The sequence below is a fragment of the Lonchura striata genome, chromosome 21, assembly GCF_050655825.1.
Source record: "Lonchura striata isolate lonStrDom1 chromosome 21, ASM5065582v1, whole genome shotgun sequence".
NCBI classification, from domain to species: domain Eukaryota; kingdom Metazoa; phylum Chordata; class Aves; order Passeriformes; family Estrildidae; genus Lonchura; species Lonchura striata.
The window spans coordinates 4091269-4107613 of NC_140723.1; the positions used below are offsets into that span (position 1 = coordinate 4091269).

Below are 16345 nucleotides of genomic sequence, written 5' to 3' on the forward strand. Positions count from 1 at the left end.
AGGGTGCCGGAGGAGCCCATCTCTGCCGCACCTCTTGCCTGGGCGGGCGGCGGGAGGGGACACCCGTGGGGCCGCTACACAAGGCCGCGGACAGCGGCGCCGGCAGCCGCGAACGGTCCGCCTTGGGGTCAACCCGGACTTGCACCTGTCCCGGTCCTGGTCCCGTCCGCCATTCGGCAAAGCGCGGCTGCACCAGCGGAGGCCGGGGGCAGCGGTGCGGGGGTCCCGAGCAGCGGTCAATCGCCGCGCCGTCGGGCGGGGCGGGCGGAGGGGCGGCCCCGGGGGAGGGAGAGGAGGAGCCGGCGGGGCCGGGGGGCGGCGGGGCGGGAGCGCCGCACAGTGCCAAGCGGCGGCCGGGGCCGCCGGGGCCGCCGCCGGGGCCGCTGGGGCCGGGGCCGCCGCCGGGATGGCGCTGGAGCGGGCGCTGCAGGCGGCGCGACAGGGCGACGTGGAGGCGCTGCGGGGGCTGCGGGCGGCCGGGCTACTGCGGCCGGGGCTGCGGGACGCCCTGGGCGCGTCCCCCGCGCACCACGCTGCCCGCGCCGGTCGCCTCGCCTGCCTCCGGTACCTGGCGGCCGAGGCCGCGCTCCGCGGGGACGCGCGGGCGCGAAACGGGGCCACGCCGGCCCACGACGCCGCCGCCACCGGCAACCTCGCCTGTCTCCAGTGGCTGCTCACGCAGGGGGGCTGCGGCGTGCAGGTGCGAGCGGGGTCGCGGGGGGCGGCGGAGGGTCCCTCGGTGGCGCGGGCGGCCGGGGAGGCGTTCCGCGGTCCCGTGTGGGTGGCTGTGGCCGCGGGGAGACGGTCACGCGTGGTGCTTCCAGCTCTGCCGACGGCGAGCCGGGGTCCGTCCTAGCCGGCACGGGCAGGGCTCCGCCGTGCATAGCGGCCGGCATCCGACGGACCCGGAGAGTCCCCGGCATCCCGCAGGGGTTCGGCTGCGAGGGCAGCACATATTCCCCGGGGCTGCCGCGCCCTCCGGGGGTTACACAACGGCGGGACCGCGGCGGTAAGCGGCTTGCCCCGGGGCCGGCCCGGAGTTAAAGACATGTGACGGCCGAAGGAAGAGGAGGCGGCGGCGGGGCTGGGAGCGGAGATTAATCGGGAAGGAAGGGGTCAGCGCGCATCGGCGACCTCCTGGCCAGGGGCCAGCGCTACCCGCGCCCCACCGAGCGTGGAGGGTGGACGGGCCGGCGGCACAGCGGGGCTCGGCGGCAAGTTCCCGCAGTTAGGGGCTCGGCGGCAAGTTCCCGCAGTTAGGGGCTCGGCGGCCGGTAGAACAAGGAGGGCATTGTGCTGCACTCACTGTGTGCGGACGCAGGCCCTTGACGGAGGGCAGACACGTTGGTCCCACGGTCGCTCCAATGCCCTGTGCTCCTGCTCCAGCCCCGCTCCGTACGGACAGGAACTCCACCCTGGCCGCCCCACCCGCCTGGAATCAGCTCCGGGCTGGGGAATGCCCCACGGCTGCCTGCTGTCCCCAGCCCCCTTGCCGGAAGGGCTTGGTCCCTAGTACTGACGGCCGTCCCACTTCCTCTTGCAGGACACAGACAACTCTGGTGCCACCATCCTACACCTGGCAGCCCGCTTCGGTCACCATGAGGTGATCGACTGGCTCCTCCGCTTTGGAGGCAGCGACCCCACGGCAGCCACCAACACGGGAGCACTGCCCGTCCACTACGCCGCGGTGAAAGGGGATTTCCCTTCCCTGCGACTCCTTTTGGGACACTGCCCCAGGTAACGGTCCCAGCTGCTGGCAGCGAGACAGGGTCTGCCGGAAGCTTGGCACCCACCAGCAGGAGAGGGACTAGTAGGAGAACAGGGTGCCTGCTGTGGCCCCAACCTTCCCTCCAGCCACTGGGCAAAGTGCCAGCACTGGGGACGAATGCTGCAGCCACCCTGATCCCCTAGCTCCAAGGGCAACGCTGCCACGTTATCAGGCTGGGCGGCCAGCTATACCTTCTTTATGGCCCAGAAAGAAAGGGAGAGGAGGAGAGGGGCGAGCGCTGGCAGAAATATTGTCACTGGCCGCTGAGTCGGCTCCTGGCGCGGGGCGATAACACAGCCGCCTTTGTCCGCCCTCTGTTATGTAAATGGATTAGGCTGACCGCCGAGGAGAGGCTGCTCCCCGCGCCGGAGACGACCTTTCCGCTTGCCCAGGTCCGTGGGCATTGCTGGACATGGCAGCCTCTCTCAGACGGCTCCGCGGCGGCAGCATCCCCGCTTTTCCTCCCGAGCGGTACCCGGAGCCGGGCTGGTCCCTGGGTTACGTGGCATAGCAGTCCACAGGGCCCGCGATGCCGGGCCTCGCCACGAGGCTGCAGCAGGTGATTAGGTGGCCGCTAATCCGATTTCCTGTGGTGGGCAGAGGCCACTAGAAATAACTAGAAATAACCCACAGACCCGGCCAAAGCGGAGCCGGGGGGATGCGCTGTTGCTCCACATTGTCCCTGGAAGGCTCCAGGGTTGTGGATGAGACGGATTGCACAGCTCTCCCACATCCAGGGAGTCCTGAGGCAGCGGGATGTGAACCAACACTCAGCATCCCTCTGTCTCTGGGTGCCACAACACTCGAGCCCTGCATCTTTTTCTCCAGGCAGGGCCACAGAGATCCCTGGATCCCATGGCACTTACTGGCCAGAGCTGTCCCAGCCCCAGTTCTTTATCTCCTTGCCCCAGGTGTGCCAGCTTAGCCCTGAGCACTTCTGGGATTAACCCCTGCAGCCTAAACCCAGCCCCAAACCAGTCACTGCTCCTGCTCGATGCCCACTGTGTCAGCCCAGGTGTGGCACGGCTTCGCATTGCCTTTCACGCTGCTTGCCGGGGTTGTTCCGCTGCTGTCACCGCCTTCCCCCTGAATTATTTAGGGCTGGCCCTGCTCCCAGCCCCGCGCCTGCCCGGAGGCTCCGTTACAGCGGGGAAATCCAATCCCTGGTGCCGCTGCGGGATGCTGGCTCTCCCAGCCCACCTTCGCATCGGCCCGCGGGGCCCCCCCGGCAGCCGGTGGCCCAGCATGGGGTCTCAGCCATCTGGCAAAGCAGTTTACTGGTGGTGCCCAAGTGGCTTAACCCCTTCCCAATTACTGAGAAATGGGAATCAGGGACTGACCCAGTGCCTGTGCTCCCGCTGTCTCCAGCTCCCCAGCCCCTGCTTGGGGAGCACGCAGGGCTGTGCCCACCTGGCACTCCTGGACCGCGGGGCAGGCACTCAGTGGCACGGCACACAAGGCACAGAGGGAAGGGAGTGCTGGCCACAGCCCGTCTCACAGTTACAGGGATCAATTATTTAGGGCCTGCGATCGTTGCGATAAGAGAGCAGAGTATTTATTGCTCTTCCTTTTTTAAATATTCAACAGGGTTTTTTTATGGAGCACTTAATAAAACAGCTTCCTGTGGGGTCGGGAGGCAGGATGCGGGATGTGGGATGCAGAATATGGGTCTATGGGGGATGTGGGGTAAAAGATGTGGGATTCAGGATTTGGGCTGCACAGTTTGAGATACACAGTTCAGGACAAGAGACACAAGGATGCCAAGGCCTTTTGGAGCAGTGAGGGGACACCAGCACCCAGCAGCTGTGCCAGGCACTGCCATGGTGCAAGTTGGCCTTTCCCTGCTGGCTCCACGGCTGGTGCTGTGTAAGCAGCTTACTTTAAAATACGACTAAATTGCAGTGTCCAAAAACAGCCAGAGGAAGAAGCTTAGCCTAAGCAGGCTGATTAACTTAGTGACCTCCCGCTGCAGCTGCAGCCACTGCAGCAGCACGGGGACCTATGGGAAGCCATGGGGTGGACAGCTCCCAGCCCTGGCACTGCCCTGCCTGCCCGTAGCTGTTTCCCCTGTACCTGCCCACGTTCCTTGTGTCTCACAAACCCCCATGTCCCTGTATCCTGCCTGCCCCCTATCCCAGCCCTGGCAGTAGCAGTGGCCACATGTGACAGGCGCTGTGCCCCACTTGCAGTACGCTGAGTGCCCAGACCAAGACGGGGGCTACCCCGCTGTACCTCGCCTGCCAGGAAGGCCACCTGGAGATCATCCAGTACCTGGTGCAGGATTGTGGGGCTGACCCCCACGCGTGTGCTTATGACGGCATGACCCCACTGCACGCCGCCGCCCAGATGGGCCACAACACTGTCATCGTATGGCTGGTAAGCGCTGTCCAGACACGGCACGGCGTGGTGGCACAGCATGGTGGCACAGCACAGGGCACAGAGCCCCAGTGCTCAGCCCGCCTGCCCACACAGATGAGCTTCACGACGGTGAGCCTGTCGGAGCGGGACGCCGAGGGGGCCACGGCCATGCACTTCGCCGCCAGCCGTGGCCATGCCAAGGTGCTGAGCTGGCTGCTGCTGCATGGCGGGGAGATCACTGCCGATGGCTGGGGTGGCACACCACTGCATGATGCTGCTGAGAATGGCGAGCTGGAGGTGGGTGCTGGTGGCCAACAGGGTGTCAGGTCAAGAGGGGGCCCTTCCTTCCAGCCCTGCCATGCACCCCCACTCTCCCCAGTGCTGCCAGATCCTGGTGGTGAACGGTGCCGACCTCAGCATCCGTGACCAGGATGGCTACACAGCAGCTGACCTCGCCGACTACAATGGCCACAGCCACTGCGCCCAGTACCTGCGCACCGTGGAGAACATGGTACGGCGGTGCCCAGGGATGAGGGCATGGGGAGCACACAGGGAACACACAGAGCTTCACCACCCCTGTCCTGCTGCCTGACCCCACGGCTGTGCCAGCAGAGCGTGGAGCACCGCGTGCTGTCACGAGACCCCTCGGCGGATGGGGAATGCCGACAGCCTGACTCGGGCATGTCATCGCCCAACACCACGGCGTCGGTGCCCCAGGCGCGCTTCGAGGTGGGCTCCCCTGCCAGCACCCTCTCCAACTACGACTCCTGCCACTCCAGCCAGTCCAGCACCGGGGAGAAGAGGGGTGGCCTCCCAGGGGCCCCCGCCGCCCGTGAGTGCGGGGCCAGGGGGCGTGGGGCGGGGGGTGCGGGTCCAGCCCCCCCTGACCCCCTGCCCTGCGCAGGGGTGCCTGAGCCGGCGTTGGCGGACATGCAGGCGTACATGGACATGCTGGACCCCGAGATGCGGCCACGGGGCCGGGGCCCAGCAGGCGAGGGTCCCTCGCCGCCACCACCCCCTGCCTTCCCCCCACCACCACCCCCACCCCCAACCACCCGGCCACCCCCGCCACCCCCTGGCTACCCTGCACCTGCGCCCCCCGCTGCCCCCCACACCGCTGACATCTACGTGCGGGCCAAGAACAACCTGCGGCATGTGGAGAGCCAGGCGCTGCGCCGAGAGGTACGGCCCCATGCACCATGTCCCCTGCACCACGCCCCATACACAGCTCAAGGGACATACCACTCGGGAGGGACTCGCCACCAGGCACCCATCCCCATTTGAACAGTTGTTGCCTGCACTGGGAGGGGACAGTCCCAGCTGAAGGCCACATGCCTGCGGCACTGGCATGCACTGGGGGGGGATAGGGCTCAACCAGCAGCAAGGATGCAGCAATCTGAGGCCAGTGATGCTCTGGTAGCTCCACGGCACTGGGTGGGCCCATTGCACAGCTGCACCGGCTGGGGCACCTGGCAGCATCATGCCATGGCAGCCGCGCCCATGCGGCCCGGCCATACCACAGGCACCATGCCGAGCTGGGCGTGGGCAGCTGCGCAGGCAGTAACCCGAGCGGCCGGCTCCGGTGTCGCCCGCGCCACAGGTGTCGGGTGGCACAACCAGCGCTGCCAGGAGCTGAGAGGGCTCAGCCAGGCGTGCACAGGTAAGAGGGGTGCAGCCCTCCATGGCGGGTTGGGGGGGCATAAAGATGCAGTAGGTTTGGGGCCACCCTGACCCCCTACCATGACTTGCACCACCTCACTGGGGACAGGATTCTGGGCATGGTCAGGACACTGGCAGAGCTCAATGCTCTGGGGGACAGGGCACATGGGATGGGTGTCTCAGCAGGGCAGTGTGTGCCAGGCATGTGATGGGCTCAGGACCTCACAGTGCTTGCTGTGCACAGCCTTGGCTCTTTAGTGCTTACTGGAGTAATGGACTGCCTTGGGGAGGTGTGGGTGTGTGGTAGAGTGGTGCCACAGTGGTGCGGGTGCCCTATGAAATGGGACTCAGCAGCACAGACCCTTGTGCCCAACCAGAGCTGGGACTGCTAGAGTGGGAGCCAGGCTTGGCACAACTCCCATGGCAGCTGGAGTAGGAAGCACCAAGCTGACGTTTGTTGACTTAGCTGGAGCTGCTGGCGGTGGCAGTGAGCACTCGGGCTCACCAGCTCACCATGAAAATGCCATGGGTGGAGGTGGCATACGGGGAAATGCAAATAGAGGGGCCCCCAACAAGGGGAGCAGGGCTATGCCACGGTGGCAGCCCAAACCCAGGGAGTAGGCACAGCCCCCTGCAGCACAGCACTCGGCTGCACAACTCGCAAAGCCGCTGTGGAATGTGCCGGGGTGAGCTGAGGCTGCGCTGCTTGAGCGCCCTGTCCAGAGGGAGGTTTGGAACCGGGCCCCAGCCCCGCGCGGGATAAGCTTCCTGTAATCCGCGGGGCTGGGGCTCGGCACTCCTGTTCCCAGGGGGTTATCCCGGGGGAGGCTTGGACAGGATCCTGGGCACAGGCTATGGGGTCACAGTGCCAGGCACTGATGCTGCATGCTGCCAACATGGCACACAGCCCCTGGCAGAGCCGTTTGCCGAACAGACCCCAGGGCATGCACCTGTTGTCCGTCCCAGCTCTCCATCTGCCCCAGGGCAAACCGCTGGCACGGTCCTACTCCACTACAGCCCCGCACCACGGTCATAGCCGGGCACGGCAGTGCTGAGGTGGGCTCCCCATTGCAGCTGGCATCGCGTGACAGCAGTCCCGAGGGCCTGCGCCGGGCCGACTCCAGCAGGCGGTCAAGGAATTTCGGCAAGCAGCCGAGCACCGGTGACTACTACAAGCACCTGGGGCACGTTGTGGCCGAGCAGGCAGGCCCCCAGCGAATGGCGCACACCGAGGAGGTGAGCCCCGCGCCGCGAGCCTGTGCACGGCTCGGTGGCACCGGCACCGAGCAACGCCTGCCCATGCTCCCTTTCAGGCATCACCCATCTCGGCGGACACCATGAGCAATGGGGAGAGCAAGTCTGGTGCCGAGCTGCCGCCTCCACCCCCGCCCCCACCACTGCCCGACACCTCCTGCCCGACACCCCCACCGCCGCCCCCACTCGCCGAGACTCCCGCTGGCCCCCGCCGCTCCTCCTCGTCTACGGGAAGTAAGTGGCAGGGTGCCGGGTGGGCACGGGGAGTGATCCTGGGCACTGTCTCTTGGCTGCACTGTGGCTTTGACCTCCTTGGCTCGTCTCCTCCCGCGGCACTCGGGCCGCGCGGCTCCTGACAGCCTCTCTGTCCTTCTCTCCTCCGGTGTCGGCGCGGGGGCCCCCACGCCCGCTCGCCCCTGCCTGCTCTCACTGCTGGCCGCTTCTCTTCTCTCTTGTCTCGCGGTGGCCAAATCCTTCCTCTGCCGCGCGCCCCGCGCCGCCTCTCTGCTTCTCTCCCTAGGAGGAAAGGCGCTCAGGCAGATGAAGAGTAAGTACCGCGGCCCCACGCTCCTCCCTGCTCAGGGGGTGCCCTGGCGCGGGTGCCGCAGCCACGGGGCACCGACGGCCGCTGGGGCTGTCCGCTGCCCGCGGCGCCCTCGCTGCGCGTCGCCGGCCGGCGGTGGCACGCGGGGAGCCCAGCGCCGGTGCGGGGCTGCCGGAGGCGGAGGCAGGGCTGGCGGGGCTGGGCGGGCAGCGGGCCCCGCGGCCCCCGGCCCCGCACACAGAGGCCCTTTGTTCGCGCTCAGCCGGCCGGCGTGACCCCGCCACGTGAGCGCACCGGCCGCTCCCCCGCCGCTGACCGCGGCCGGCGGGCTTGGCCGCCGCTCGGCGCCCGCTTTATTAGCGCCGGCTCCCGGGACCGGGGGGTCTCAGCCGGCGCTGGATGGCAGCGCGCACGTCCCGCTGGGCCCTCAGCACCCGCAGCCCTCTGGCTGCGGCGTGGCGCAGCCGAGCGGAGCGAGCTGCGGGCGCCGGCCGCGGGCAGGGGGCTTTGCCTTGGCGCGGGACCATGGGCCGTTAGGGACTCACGCATGGCTGGCACGGACGGTGGGTGCTCGCGAGGCGGGTGGCGTGAGCAGTGGGAAGAGCATCCCCGGGGTGCCGGTGCCACGCAGCCCTTTGGGCACCGGGCTGGCAGGGAGTCTGGCTCAGGCTGTCGGTGCATCGCTGCCGACAGCTGTCGGGAATGTAAGGGCCATCCTGCAGCGACAGGGATGCCACCGGCCACGGAGCCATCCCTCCAGAGGCACACTTCTGTTGCAACATAGTGCCTCGGGGGCATGGAGTGGCGTTGGGGCTGGGGCCAGTCTGGGACCCTTGCAGCTGAATGCCGGGGTGCTGGGGTGCTGCTGCAGCAGAGTGCTGTGGACCCTGTAAGCTGCTGTTGGAGTGCTGGTCTTAGAGATCTGTGGAGCTGGGGTGCCAGGCTATTGAGTTCTGGGGGGTGACTCCTCTGGGGTCTGATGGACCCAGGAGTTCGGTGATGTGCTGTTCCTGTGGACTGGTGAGCCGGGTGTCTGGATGCTGCTTCAGGGGTGTTCCAGGGGCTCCTGGCAGGCACGGAGGGGGGCAGTCAGCCAGCCACTCCTCCACTCCCCTACCCTGCAAGCTGCTGGGGAATTCACAGGGGCAGGGAGATTGTGCTGGCAGGGTGCTTACTGCCCTTCTGCCTCCCTTCAGGCACCAAGTCCTTCAACATGATGTCCCCCACCGGTGACAACTCGGAGCTGCTGGCCGAGATCAAAGCTGGGAAGAGCCTCAAGCCAACGCCACAAAGCAAAGGCTTCACCACTGTCTTCTCCGGCAGTGGCCAGGCAGGGGCCAACGTAGGTGGTGATGGGGGCCAGGGGAGCCGGTGGCGCGACACAGCACAGCACGGCAAGTGCCCACTGCCCTCCCTCCCTCCTTCCACAGGCAGAGTCGCCAGTGTCCTCCCCGTCACCCACCAGGACGCCCACCCCGCCGGCCACCCCCGAGGCTGCTGGGCCACCACGCTGCCTGGCAGGGGGCTCACCAGAGCCAGTGCTGAACGGAAGCTCACCGGTGCCAGCAGCAGGCGCTGGGGCAGCGGTGGAGGTGGAGGCGCTGGTGCCCAGCCAGGACGAGCACGGTCGGCCCATCCCCGAGTGGAAGCGGCAGGTGATGGTTCGCAAGCTGCAGCTCCGCATGCAGGAGGAAGAGGAGCAGCGGCGCAAGGTAGGGGGGTCCCACGCGCTGCGGTGGCGAGTGCAGCGCGGGCATGGCCCAAGCAGCTCAGGACCCGGCGAGACGGCGTGCGTGGCATTGCCTCTGGCTCCTAATTGGGCTGGGGACCACCCTACCTGCATGCAGGGGAGTCATACCCCGGGGATGCCACACACGGCGGCAGTGGCACGAGGTGCGTGCGGCATGGCCCTGAGCCCCTTTGCCCTCTTTCCCGCCGCAGCCTGGGAACCGCTCGCCGCCCCTTTGCCGGCGCGGGTCACCTGCCCGCGGGGGCTTATCGGGACCCGCCGGGCAGCCGATGCGGGAGGAGGACATGCAGCACCTGGAGAGGCAGCTGGGGAGCCTGCGGGTGATGCACGAGGCGCAGCTGGGGCAGCCGCTTCCAGGGGGGCCGGAGGAGCTGCTGCCACTCGTGCCGCTCTCTGCCCCCCCGGCACCCCAGCGCTTCGCCCTCGCCCACGAGGATGCGCCTGCCCGCGGCAGCCAGTCCCCCACACTGCCGAGGAGCGCGGCCGCACCGCCAGCCGCCCTGAGGGGCCGGGAGGGCCCCGGGGCGGGGGGAGCAGCGGGCAGCCCCGGTGCCCAGCACGACGCCCGGCGCGAGATCCTGGGCTGCGGTGTCTCTGTCCGTAGCCTCAAGGCCAACTACGAGGGGCCAGGGGCACCCCCTGCACCTCCCCCCAGGGTCACTAAGCGCAAGCGGGGGCAGCCCCCTGGTAGCACCCGCCGGCCCATTCTGGAGGAGGAATACGGGGACGGGGCGCTGCGGAGGAGCAGGCCGGCGCTGCCAGAGCCAAGCAGTCCTCATGAACGCACCAAGGGGTGCAAGGAGCGCGCCGTCTTCCTCTTCCTGGAGCACTGGAAGAAGCGGGCACTCGCGGCAGTGCCTGGGGAGGAGCGGCCACGGCGGCCGGGGAGGCGGCGACCGGCAGCGGGGCGGCTGTTGGCCCGCTGGAGGAGTGTTGCCCGCCGGGTCCCAGGGCGTCAGATCCGGCGGCTGAGCCGCACCACAGTGTTGTACTGGCCCCAACACTTCCTGCCCCACGTCGGCGGCTCACCCATGCCCCACGACAGCCTCCCGCTCGACCTCTTCATGCTGGGCTACTTCCAGCTGCTGGAGATGCCCCTCAGCCCTGAGGAGCGGCGCTTCCGCCACCTCCTCTGCTACGAGATGTTTGACCGCCTGGGCAGCCACAGCTGGCACCGCGTCCGCCGTTTCCACCGCACCGTGCTGGAGCAGGTCGAGGCTGGCCACCGCCACTGGCTTGATGGCTTTGAGGACCTCGTGCAGGAGTTTTTTGGAGATGACCCTGTGGCAGTGGTAGAGAGCCTGCCAGAGCCCCCCACCATGGCCCCGGAAGGGCAAGGGGCAGCAGTGCCAGTACCAGAGCTGGGAGAGTTCAGCGAGGAGGACGTCTGCCGCTTCATTGACCGCAGCTTCTCCTTCTGGAAGGAGAAGGAGGCAGAGATGTTCGACACCTGAGTCCAACGGGATGCTGCAGGCTGTGCCAGTGGTGTGGCATGGGGCAGCAGCAAGCTCAGGGGACAGCTGTGGGCTGGTGCCCGGGTGCGCTCGCCTGCCTCTGTGGCTCGTGGTGCAGCCCAGCTTGGCAGAGGGCTGGGTGCTGTTCTGCGCGGCCCCGGGCCGAGGTTGCAGTGTGTGCCGCTTGCCGTGGCTGTGTGTTGTGTGGGAGGTGCAGCGGCGGGGCTGCGCTCCCCTCTGGTGTGGCGTTTGCGGTGCCGGGGCAGTGTGGGCCCCCGCGTGTCATGCAATAAAGCTGTGGTGTGCTGCAAGGGCTGGCCACGCCACGCGCTCCTTCCTCCTCCTGGCGCCGGCGGAAGGTGGGCAGTGAGGGGCGCATCGGTGAGCCACGATCTGGTGAACCCCATGGGTATCGTGCCAAGGAGGGCGCTGCCAGAAGGATGTGGTGCCTCGCACCAGGATGATGCTGAGGCCCAATGGTGCCGGCTGTGAGGGTGGGCTCCCGGCAGTGCCGGTGACTCGGCTGTCTGTTGCAGGAGAAGGAAGAGGAGGCGCGCCTGGCCAGCATGCCGGCCTGGAGGAGGGACATCCTGCGCAAGAAGCTGGAGGAAGAGAGGTGAGCCAGGGTCGGGGGATGCCGCACCAGCCGGTCACTTCCGCGGCTTTACTAACCCCACTCTTCCCTTTGCCTCCACAGGGAGCAGAAACGGTGAGTGCCGTAAGCCCCTTCCCTGGGTGGGCGGGCACGGCGGCTCCCGCGGCTCTGGTGACCGCGGCGCCCCGTGCCCTCTGCTGCTAAGCAGGAAAGAGCAGGAGAAGCTGAAGCGGGAGGAGGAGGAGAAGGAGAAGGAGCAGTCGGAAAAGCTAAGGACTCTCGGGTACGATGAGACAAAGCTGGCGCCCTGGCAGCGACAGATCATCCTCAAGAAGGGGGACATAGCCAAGCACTAGCCACACTTCATCCTGGCTCTTCGCAGCAGGAGGAGACTGGCAGGTCCCCCCATGGACCGCGACATGCTTCGGCACCCTCCTCCTGCCGTGGATGGCCACGTAGCCCAACCCAGAGAAGCCCCCTCCACCGCCCCAGGCACCCGTAGCCCCCCGTACCCACACATCCCGCTGCCGCCAGCCCAGCGCTGCCCTGTTCTGCCCGTTGCAAAGCGAGCTGCCGCGACGTGGGACACGCGGCTCCCTGCGCACTGCCCGGCCCGGCCGCTGCGGCCGGGCTCACCGCACGCCCCGCTGGCACCGCTCGTCCTTGCAGCGCGCTCGCCCTCATCACTGCCCCTCCAGAGCCGCTCAAGGCCAGCTTCCGGCTCACCTCTGCCCAGACCGCCTGCCTTTCCAGCGATTAAAACGATAAACCCCGCCAGCAGTGCCCCGCGCCTTCCTGGGGCTCCCCACACCATCCCCCACCCACGCCATGCTCGCTGACAGCGGTGCCTCCTCACCAACATCACCACAACCACCCCCAACACCCACACCGCCTGCATCTCTGCCAGCACCCACATTCCCCGTCACCTGTGGTGGCCACATCAGCACTGGTGGTCCTGAGGCCAGCACTGCCCTGGTGTCCGGCCGACGTAGCCTTGTGAAGAAAGGCAGGGCTGGCGGATGGAGAACACACCATTTTATTGGGGAGGGGGAAGGAGCGCCCGGCAGCGGGCAGCCTTGAGAACTATCCCATGGGTTCGCGGTGGGCTCGGTGCCTGCTCGTCCCGCGAGTGGCTGGGCAGCCAACGTGCTGGGGCATGGGGTCCTCCCTGGCCCTGGGAGCAGGAGGACATAAATAGAAGGAACAGGCAGGTGGGAAGGGGACATAAAACTGACATAAAATGTCTACACGGCATAAGTAACAATACTTAGGGGTATGGCTGGGATGAGGTGCCCAGTGAGATGTGGAGGTGTCGGGACCTCCCTGTGCCAGGGTGCTGACGCTGGGGATCAGGGTCCCAGGGGCAGACTCTGGCGCAGTGCCTCAGCACAGCCGGCCAGCTCCATGCGCTCCAGGGCGGCAAAGACGTGGTCCAGTGTGGCACTGGTCTGCTGGCACCAGCGCTTCAGCATCTCGTACTGCTGGTCGCGGATGTGGGCCACCTCCAGCTCTACCAGCTCAATCTCTGCCTCCCGCAGCTCCAGCATCCGCATGAACTCCTTCCAACGCCGTACTGGCACCACATCGATGACAGCATAGAGTTGGCTGCCCTGCAGCAAGGCACCGCGGGGCTCCAGGGGTGCAGAGGGCTCCCCTTCGTCACTGGGTGGCTCAGGCAGCAGGGGGTGTTTGGGGCTCTGCTTTGCTGTGCCAGTGGCACGCTCTGTCCCCTGCGGGGACCATGGCTGGGTCCAGCACAGGTTGTCCCACCTCTGGGCATTGAACTGGCACCATGGTGTGCCTGCAGCCCCGGCCACTGAGGTGGCTGCCTGTGCTGTGGGGCGGGGACCACCTGCCAGGACATCATGCCAGAGCCTCTTCCTCTTGTGGTAGATGGCAAGGGCACCCAGGAAGAGAGGCCCAGTGAGTCCCAGCAGGATGTACTCCAGACCTGAGCCTGAAAGGAAGAGCAGAAGCATTCCCATCATCTGGCCAGCATGGTGACTGCACATCACCGACCCTGGCCCCATTGTCCCCATACCTTGGTTGTTGTTGCTGCTACACACTTGCTGGCACTCTTTGCCACATGTGTCCTGGGTGCTCCTGCAAGGAGATGGGACCCATGGGTGCCATGCTGTGCCATGCCATGGACCCCACATGTGTGGGCTGGAGGGTCAATGCTTACATATGACATGGCCGGCATTCGTCACCTTCTTTGTAGTAGTCAGGCTTGCAGCTGCTGTCGCAAAGTGTGTCCTGTGCCTCCAAGCCTGGGGAGAGGGTGGGAATGAGGCAGGGTGGCACAGCCAGAGATGGCACATCTGGCAGGTTGTGCCCTGGGGCAGCACTCACAGGGTCGCAGGATGAGGCGTCCAGTGCAGGACTGGCATTTCTGGCAAGAGAATTCGCTGCACTGCTTGTCAAGGCAGACACGGAATCGGCCGGGCTCACAGCCACAGGCGATGTTGCTGGTGGCCGAGCAGTTGGCCAGCACACTCTGGAAAGCTGCAGAAAGCAGGCGGTGAGCAGCGTGGCACGGCGCTGCATAGCACAGCACAGCATGCTGTGGTGCCAGCTCACCTTGTCGGTCACACTCGTAGCAAGCCTGGCACTCCCTGAGGGTGTTGGGCTGGGTGCGGAAGGTGCCGGCGGCACAGGGCTGGCACACTCGTTCCTTCAGGCTTGTGCAGGGCTCGGACATGAATGTCCCTGCAGGGACAGTGGGGTGACAGGGAGCACGGCCACCTGGAGCAATGCACCTGCTGTGCCATGGTGTGCTGTGCCATGCCACACAGACCGGGCAGCGCTCACCTGCGGGACACTGAGAGCAGCACTGGCGAGTGGTCTCGACCCAGTTCATGCCGTCAGGGCACGGGCGTCTGTCGGTATGTCTCCGCAGGCGGAGGATTGGCTGCACCAGGACCCGCTGCCTTCGCAGCACGGTGCGGTCCCGCCACCCTGGGGGCTGCAATTCGCTGGCTGCCAGCCACAGCGCTGCCAAGGTCACCTGCAAGCAGGGAGAGAGCAGGGCTGCAGGCAGACGGGTTGCTGCTCCAGGAGCCTTGCACCCGTGGGGACAGCCCTCACACCAGCTCATGCTGGGCTACCAGAGCCAGAGCCATACCTGGAATGTGTGGACAGCGGTGTCGGCACAAGGCTGAACGGCTGAAGCCGCGGCCCTCCGCCCCAAAGCCGCGTGGGTGTGCTGCCCCAGGGCTGGGAATGCCCCGTGGCAGCCCCTGTGCTCTGCTTTCCCCGCAGTACACGGGGAAACTTCCTGCTGGCACTGTGGGGGCCACTGTGCCACAGGCTGTGCCCAGGGGACTCTCAGGTGCCCCCCATGTGCTCTGCAAGTGGTGCTTCCAGGCTGGCACCGAGATGCTCGACCAAAGGACCCCTGCCATGTCCCCAGGGATGGGGACCAGTGAGTCAGGCACACGGACTGCTGGTGGTGCCAGAAATCGCCAGCTCAGGGAGGTGTCGGTAGCCGGGTGCGTAAGGGTTAACGCTGCCAGCTTTGACTTTCCTGGGGTTTATCTCCCTCGCAGAGGAGGTGATTTCCTCCCCGAAAGGAAGCCGTGCCTGGCTCACGCTCTCCTCGATGCTATCGCGCCCCGTTACGCGCGTCCCAAAGTAGGTCACTGCTCCCCCGCGGGGTGCCAGGTGCTGTCCGCAGAGCAGCCCTGCTCCCCTGGAAGCCCCGGAGGGTGCAGCGAGCAGTGCCCACGCTGACACCCCTTCCACAGGCCGGGCCGGGGGCTGAGAGGACCGTGGCACTGACGGTGTGGGCAGGGAGCCAGGGGATTCCTCGCTGGGGGCTGGATTTCCCAGCCGTGATGGCCCCGATTACGGCAGTTGAATCATTTTCTACTAAACCCGCCGCCACCGGCAGACTGGAAACCGCGCTGGGCCGCCCCGCTCGCAGAGCGCTGCCGGCAGATCCGGGCGCTGCCTCCGTCCCGGCTGCCAGCGGCACGTCTGAGTCACCGCTGAGGCACGACCGTGCCGCAGCGGGGCCCTGCCCGCGCTCCCCGCCTGCGGACCGGCAGCTGCCCCTGCCCGGTGGGCACGGGCAGGCCCAGGGCTGGCGGGGCAGTGGGGAGAGCCACCGCCGCTTGTGCCGTGCCAGCCCCTCTCCCCGCCGGTAACCGGTGCTCGTGTGCCAGGGCCGCCACCCGTGCGCCTGCCTAGCCCCGAAAGCAGCCGCAGGCTGTCGGCACAGCCACTCCCCGTGGCACTGCCCTGCCTGCAGCCCCACGACTGACCCCACGGCCGCATCCGGTCTGCGGCCGGGATCTTTACGGCCGGTGGCCGCCGTGGTCACGCCACGCCCTGAATGTTTCGGCGCAGCAGAGCTCAGCCCCAGCTGTTAGCCAGAGGGGTCAGCGGTTTTGGCACGCTTGGCACTGGAGTTAATCCACCTTCCACCCTCCCTCCTCCAGACCCGTTACGGCCACAGCCGTGGGACACCCCACAATTGGTGCCAGGGCTCCATGGGACGCCCAGGCCACCGCACTCACCCAAGCCACCCCAGGGCAGCAACACTTCATCCTTGTGGCCGATGCGGCTGGGTCATGCCGGGGCGGTGAGGGGAGCGGGGCAGCAGGTGCAGTGGGGTGTCGGGGCAGCTCAGTGCCCGGGCAGGGTGCCCCGGCACCCCACGGCTGCCGTCAGCAGCACGCGACGCGTGGTGAGTGAGCGCCAGCCCTCCCCAGACAGGCTTTTACACCCAACCGCAGCAGGAGGAAATGCTTTTTTGGAAATGAGTCCAGGGGGTATGAAACCACATGACGGGAGTGCTGGGCGCGGGAGGAATCTGCAGTGCCTTGCCGCGGACCCAGCCGCCGCCCTCCCTTGCTCGTTGGTGCAGACCACGGTAGTGAGGGTGGTGGGGGGTCGCAGGGTATGTGGGGAGCAGTGCAGACCCCCATCCCGAGGCTTCAGCCCCACCCCGAGCTCCAGA

General features: G+C 67.1%; 2 protein-coding genes across 12 annotated transcripts; one reads left to right on the forward strand and one right to left on the reverse strand.

Moving 5' to 3' along the window:
• The first annotated feature begins 406 nt into the window (after positions 1-406).
• ESPN (espin) lies at positions 407-12155 on the forward strand. 7 transcript variants are annotated; one of them, XM_085558875.1, is made up of 13 exons: positions 407-700; positions 1544-1737; positions 3958-4423; positions 4506-4637; positions 4739-5308; positions 6860-7021; positions 7099-7273; positions 7560-7586; positions 8780-8925; positions 9014-9295; positions 11324-11403; positions 11485-11496; positions 11591-12155. In XM_085558875.1, the coding sequence occupies exons 1-13, from the start codon at positions 407-409 to the stop codon at positions 11736-11738; spliced, it is 2688 nt and encodes an 895-aa protein (XP_085415001.1). In that variant the 3' UTR covers positions 11739-12155. The 7 variants fall into 7 exon arrangements, with proteins under 7 accessions (XP_085415001.1, XP_085415004.1, XP_085415003.1 ...); XM_085558878.1 differs by having other exon boundaries at positions 4739-4855; XM_085558877.1 differs by lacking the exon at positions 7560-7586 and having other exon boundaries at positions 3958-4144; positions 4241-4423.
• A 247-nt stretch (positions 12156-12402) lies between these two features.
• TNFRSF25 (TNF receptor superfamily member 25) lies at positions 12403-16336 on the reverse strand. 5 transcript variants are annotated; one of them, XM_031506610.3, is made up of 7 exons: positions 15903-16336; positions 14194-14389; positions 13963-14091; positions 13735-13887; positions 13568-13652; positions 13424-13485; positions 12403-13339 (listed from the first exon to the last, which is right to left on the reverse strand). In XM_031506610.3, exons 1-7 carry the CDS (start codon positions 15930-15932, stop codon positions 12732-12734), a joined length of 1263 nt encoding a protein of 420 aa, XP_031362470.2. In that variant the 5' UTR covers positions 15933-16336; the 3' UTR covers positions 12403-12731. The 5 variants fall into 5 exon arrangements, with proteins under 5 accessions (XP_031362470.2, XP_085415016.1, XP_085415015.1 ...); XM_085558890.1 differs by having other exon boundaries at positions 12403-13485; XM_085558889.1 differs by having other exon boundaries at positions 13963-14389.
• Between the last annotated feature and the right edge of the window lie 9 nt (positions 16337-16345).

What these genes read in the sequence shown, in the direction of transcription:
- TNFRSF25 (XM_085558888.1), bottom strand. Translation starts at nt 15,932, where the DNA reads ATGAAGTGTTGCTGCCCTGGGGTGGCTTGG. An exon ending in GCTGCCCTGGGGTGGCTTGG is followed by an intron (nt 14,390 to 15,902) that starts GTGAGTGCGGTG and finishes CCCTGCTTGCAG; the next exon opens with GTGACCTTGGCAGCGCTGTG. An exon ending in GAATGCCGGCCATGTCATAT is followed by an intron (nt 13,486 to 13,567) that starts GTAAGCATTGAC and finishes ATCTCCTTGCAG; the next exon opens with GAGCACCCAGGACACATGTG.
- ESPN (XM_085558879.1), top strand. Translation starts at nt 407, where the DNA reads ATGGCGCTGGAGCGGGCGCTGCAGGCGGCGCGACAGGGCGACGTGGAG. An exon ending in AGGGGGGCTGCGGCGTGCAG is followed by an intron (nt 701 to 1,543) that starts GTGCGAGCGGGG and finishes TTCCTCTTGCAG; the next exon opens with GACACAGACAACTCTGGTGC. An exon ending in CTCCTCCTCGTCTACGGGAA is followed by an intron (nt 7,274 to 7,559) that starts GTAAGTGGCAGG and finishes TTCTCTCCCTAG; the next exon opens with GAGGAAAGGCGCTCAGGCAG.